The 2,637-nt window shown below is 46.5% G+C and overlaps 3 protein-coding genes across 5 annotated transcripts in view; 1 reads left to right on the forward strand and 2 right to left on the reverse strand.

The window, feature by feature from the left end:
- Taf9 (TAF9 RNA polymerase II, TATA box binding protein (TBP)-associated factor, 32kDa) overlaps positions 1-108 on the reverse strand; it is a 4,477-nt gene extending 4,369 nt beyond the window's left edge. Inside the window, exon 1 of the mRNA XM_013015890.1 lies at positions 77-108. The gene's annotated coding sequence lies outside the window, so the exon portion shown is untranslated. The remainder of the gene's footprint in view (positions 1-76) is intronic.
- Positions 1-413, reverse strand: part of Ak6 (adenylate kinase 6) — a 13,910-nt gene extending 13,497 nt beyond the window's left edge. For both annotated transcript variants that reach the window (XM_013015892.1, XM_013015891.1), the window contains exon 1: positions 77-413. In XM_013015892.1, the coding sequence (XP_012871346.1) occupies positions 77-329 (253 nt within the window). In that variant the 5' untranslated portion in view covers positions 330-413. The remainder of the gene's footprint in view (positions 1-76) is intronic.
- A 46-nt stretch (positions 414-459) lies between these two features.
- The window catches only part of LOC105985374 (cell cycle checkpoint protein RAD17-like), a 6,557-nt gene continuing 4,379 nt past the window's right edge, over positions 460-2,637 (forward strand). The window contains exons 1-2 of one of the 2 annotated variants that reach the window (XM_013015893.1): positions 460-590; positions 1,798-1,901. In XM_013015893.1, the coding sequence (XP_012871347.1) occupies positions 575-590; positions 1,798-1,901 (120 nt within the window). In that variant the 5' untranslated portion in view covers positions 460-574. Of the gene's footprint in view, positions 591-800; positions 1,259-1,797; positions 1,902-2,637 lie in introns of those variants that run through there. The other variant, XM_013015894.1, reaches the window with a different exon arrangement.

Raw genomic sequence — 2,637 nt, forward strand, 5'->3', positions numbered from 1 at the left:
CCCTTCGCGGCCCCAGAGCCCCAGGAGTCCTGCTGCTCGTCCCGCCGTCCAGCCCTTCCCAGCCGCGCGATCTAACCGGTGAGCAGGATGTTGGGGCGCCGCATAGTCTTCGCCGCGACGATTGCAAACGCCAGGCTCGCGGGCCGGACGCGCGGACGCAGAGCCGCCGGAAGAGGGAGCGGCCGCCGGCGCCTGCAGCCCGGGGGTCCTTGAGACCCTGGGCGGCACTCCCCACCCGCCGTCTCCTGCCCAGTCGCGGGCTGCCGTTCACCCAGCCTTCTACGATCTGCGTCATCACCTGATCGAAAGCAAGGGGTAAAAGCAACCATGGAAATGAAACTCCTTTCCTCGCTTTTCGGTCAGGCAGGACGGTGGATGCCTAAGTCGCTCGGTCCTCGGTGTCCCCCCTCCCTTCAGCGTGCGTCGCGGAAGCGCCGGTTAGATTTGAAGGACCCCAGGAGGCCGGACCTCCGGGCGGCCCGGCGCTGTGAGCCGCTCGAGGGCCGGGCGGGTGGCTGCTCTATTCCACCGTGCGCAGAGCGTGGCTCCTCCGTTCTTCTCCGTCCACGTAGGAATGCAGCTGCCGCAAAGTAAGGCCGCCTAGGCTGCGACCTTATTATCTGTCGCAGACGTCGATACCGTCTCTTTCCTCACCCCTTCCCGGGCTCGCCGCGCTCCTCCTCCTGGCCCGCCCATCCCGTCGGAGAAGAGCGTCTCCGTGGACTGCAGTTTCCTTGGATGAATGAGCTGAGTGTCCCCTGTGCTCTGTGTGTGTGTGTGTGCGTGTGCGTGTGGTGTGGTGGGGGTTGGCGGGTGTCCTGTAGTTTTCAAGGTCTCTTCTGCCTCTGACGTCTCATTTCAGGACTTCAAAGGACAGTCACCTCCTTTTAAAAGGAGATGATTGTCAGGCTTGTTTTCTGACTAGAATCCTCCTAGCAGTCAATCATTTATTTCGGCCTGCCATATATATTTACTAAAATAGATTTATTTTTCTCCCAATATACCGTTATGAAACTTCAAAGCTCAGTCATGAACTTTCTTTTGGAAGCGGGAGGCAGACTGAATGGTCATCCATGGATGTTTGCTCTATAAGATTATGTGTACCGACAAGTAGTGTAACAGCTTAAGTCTGTAGGCTCAGAAACCTTTTGTGGCTAATTTGAATTCGCTTTCACTAGTTCTATTTACTATTTTCCAGAAGCATTAAAGGACATTAAAATTGAAGAACAGTATTGCCAATGAAAGTTTCTAATGTCAAGTAAGGAAGACGATTATAGAAAATATTTAAATCCAAAGTAGATGATCAGTTTGATTTCATTGTATTTTGTTCTCGAACTTGGAAATGAAGAAATATAATTTGCAATTATAATTTGAGATAAGCAAGACTTCACTTTTCAGTATTGAAAACTGCTTAAATAGGATTGTCTAATTTCATTTTGTGACAAAATTAGGTACACAGATGTTACTTTCTGTTTTTTCTAATGCATCATTGAGTTCATGTGAAAAACATTCCATTTATACCACCACAAATTATTTGATAAGGTCATAGTCATTAAATGTAAATTTTTAAAAAGTGGTTTTTATAAAGGTGATGGAGAGGCGTTACAATTACAAAAGTCAGGTATAAAAGTAAATTTTATTTTAGCAGTTTGAATTTTTCCCTTATTTTTACTTTTCTCTTATTTTTACTGTGTTCCTTTATTATTGATAATATAGTACATATGCATGCATACGTACTGTAATTCTGTATTTTCAGTTTTTCTTAATCTGAAGTATTTTTCCTCTCTCATTCCCCAGGTGAATTATACCTTAATATATTACCACTAGTGTACTATGGATGGAAACTACTGAAGTTTATAATGTCAAAAATAGGTCTTAGGCCAAAGGTATCTTCCACAAAGGTATGAAACACTCAGATTGCTTTGTAAAACTGCATAAAATGACAATTTTTTGTGGGTTTTCTTAGTGAATTGCTATCAAAGTACACTACTCAGTAGCTGTTGTAATTAGTAATAAGTTGGCATACGATAAAAAAAATAACCAATTTTAATTCTTTTGGGGGAGGGGTTGTTCTGGTCATGGGGCCTGAACCCTGGGTCTGGGCGCTGTCCCTCAGCTCTTTAGCTCAAGGCTAGTGCTCTACCACTTGAGCAATAGCGTCACTTCTGGCTTTTTTTTTTTGTTTATGTGGTGCTGGGGAATTGAACCCAGGGCCTCAGGCATGCAAGGCAAGCGCTCTACCATTGAGCCACCTTCCCAGCCCCCCAATTTTAATTCTTAAGTGGATTCTATAACTGCAGTCACAAGAAAGCTGTCTTTTTTTGGGGGGAGGCGTCCAGTCGTGAGGCCTGAACTCTGGGCCTGGGCGCTTTCCCTCAGCTCTTCAGCTCAAGGATAGCGCTCTATCACTTGAGCCACAGCACCACTTGTGGCTTTTTTATGTGGTGCTGAGGAATCGAACCCAGGGCCTCAGGCATGCAAGGCAAGCGCTCTACCACTGAGCCACCTTCCCAGCCCCTGTCATTTTTTCTTAAATCCCAGTTCTGCTTTGTAGTTGTGCTTTTTATTTGAAACAGTCCATGGGTGGTCATTTACTTTTCTTTTTGCTTATGTGGTGCTGAGGAATCGAACCCAGGG

Source organism: Dipodomys ordii, unplaced genomic scaffold (assembly GCF_000151885.1).
Source record: "Dipodomys ordii isolate 6190 unplaced genomic scaffold, Dord_2.0 Scaffold28, whole genome shotgun sequence".
NCBI classification, from domain to species: Eukaryota; Metazoa; Chordata; class Mammalia; order Rodentia; family Heteromyidae; genus Dipodomys; species Dipodomys ordii.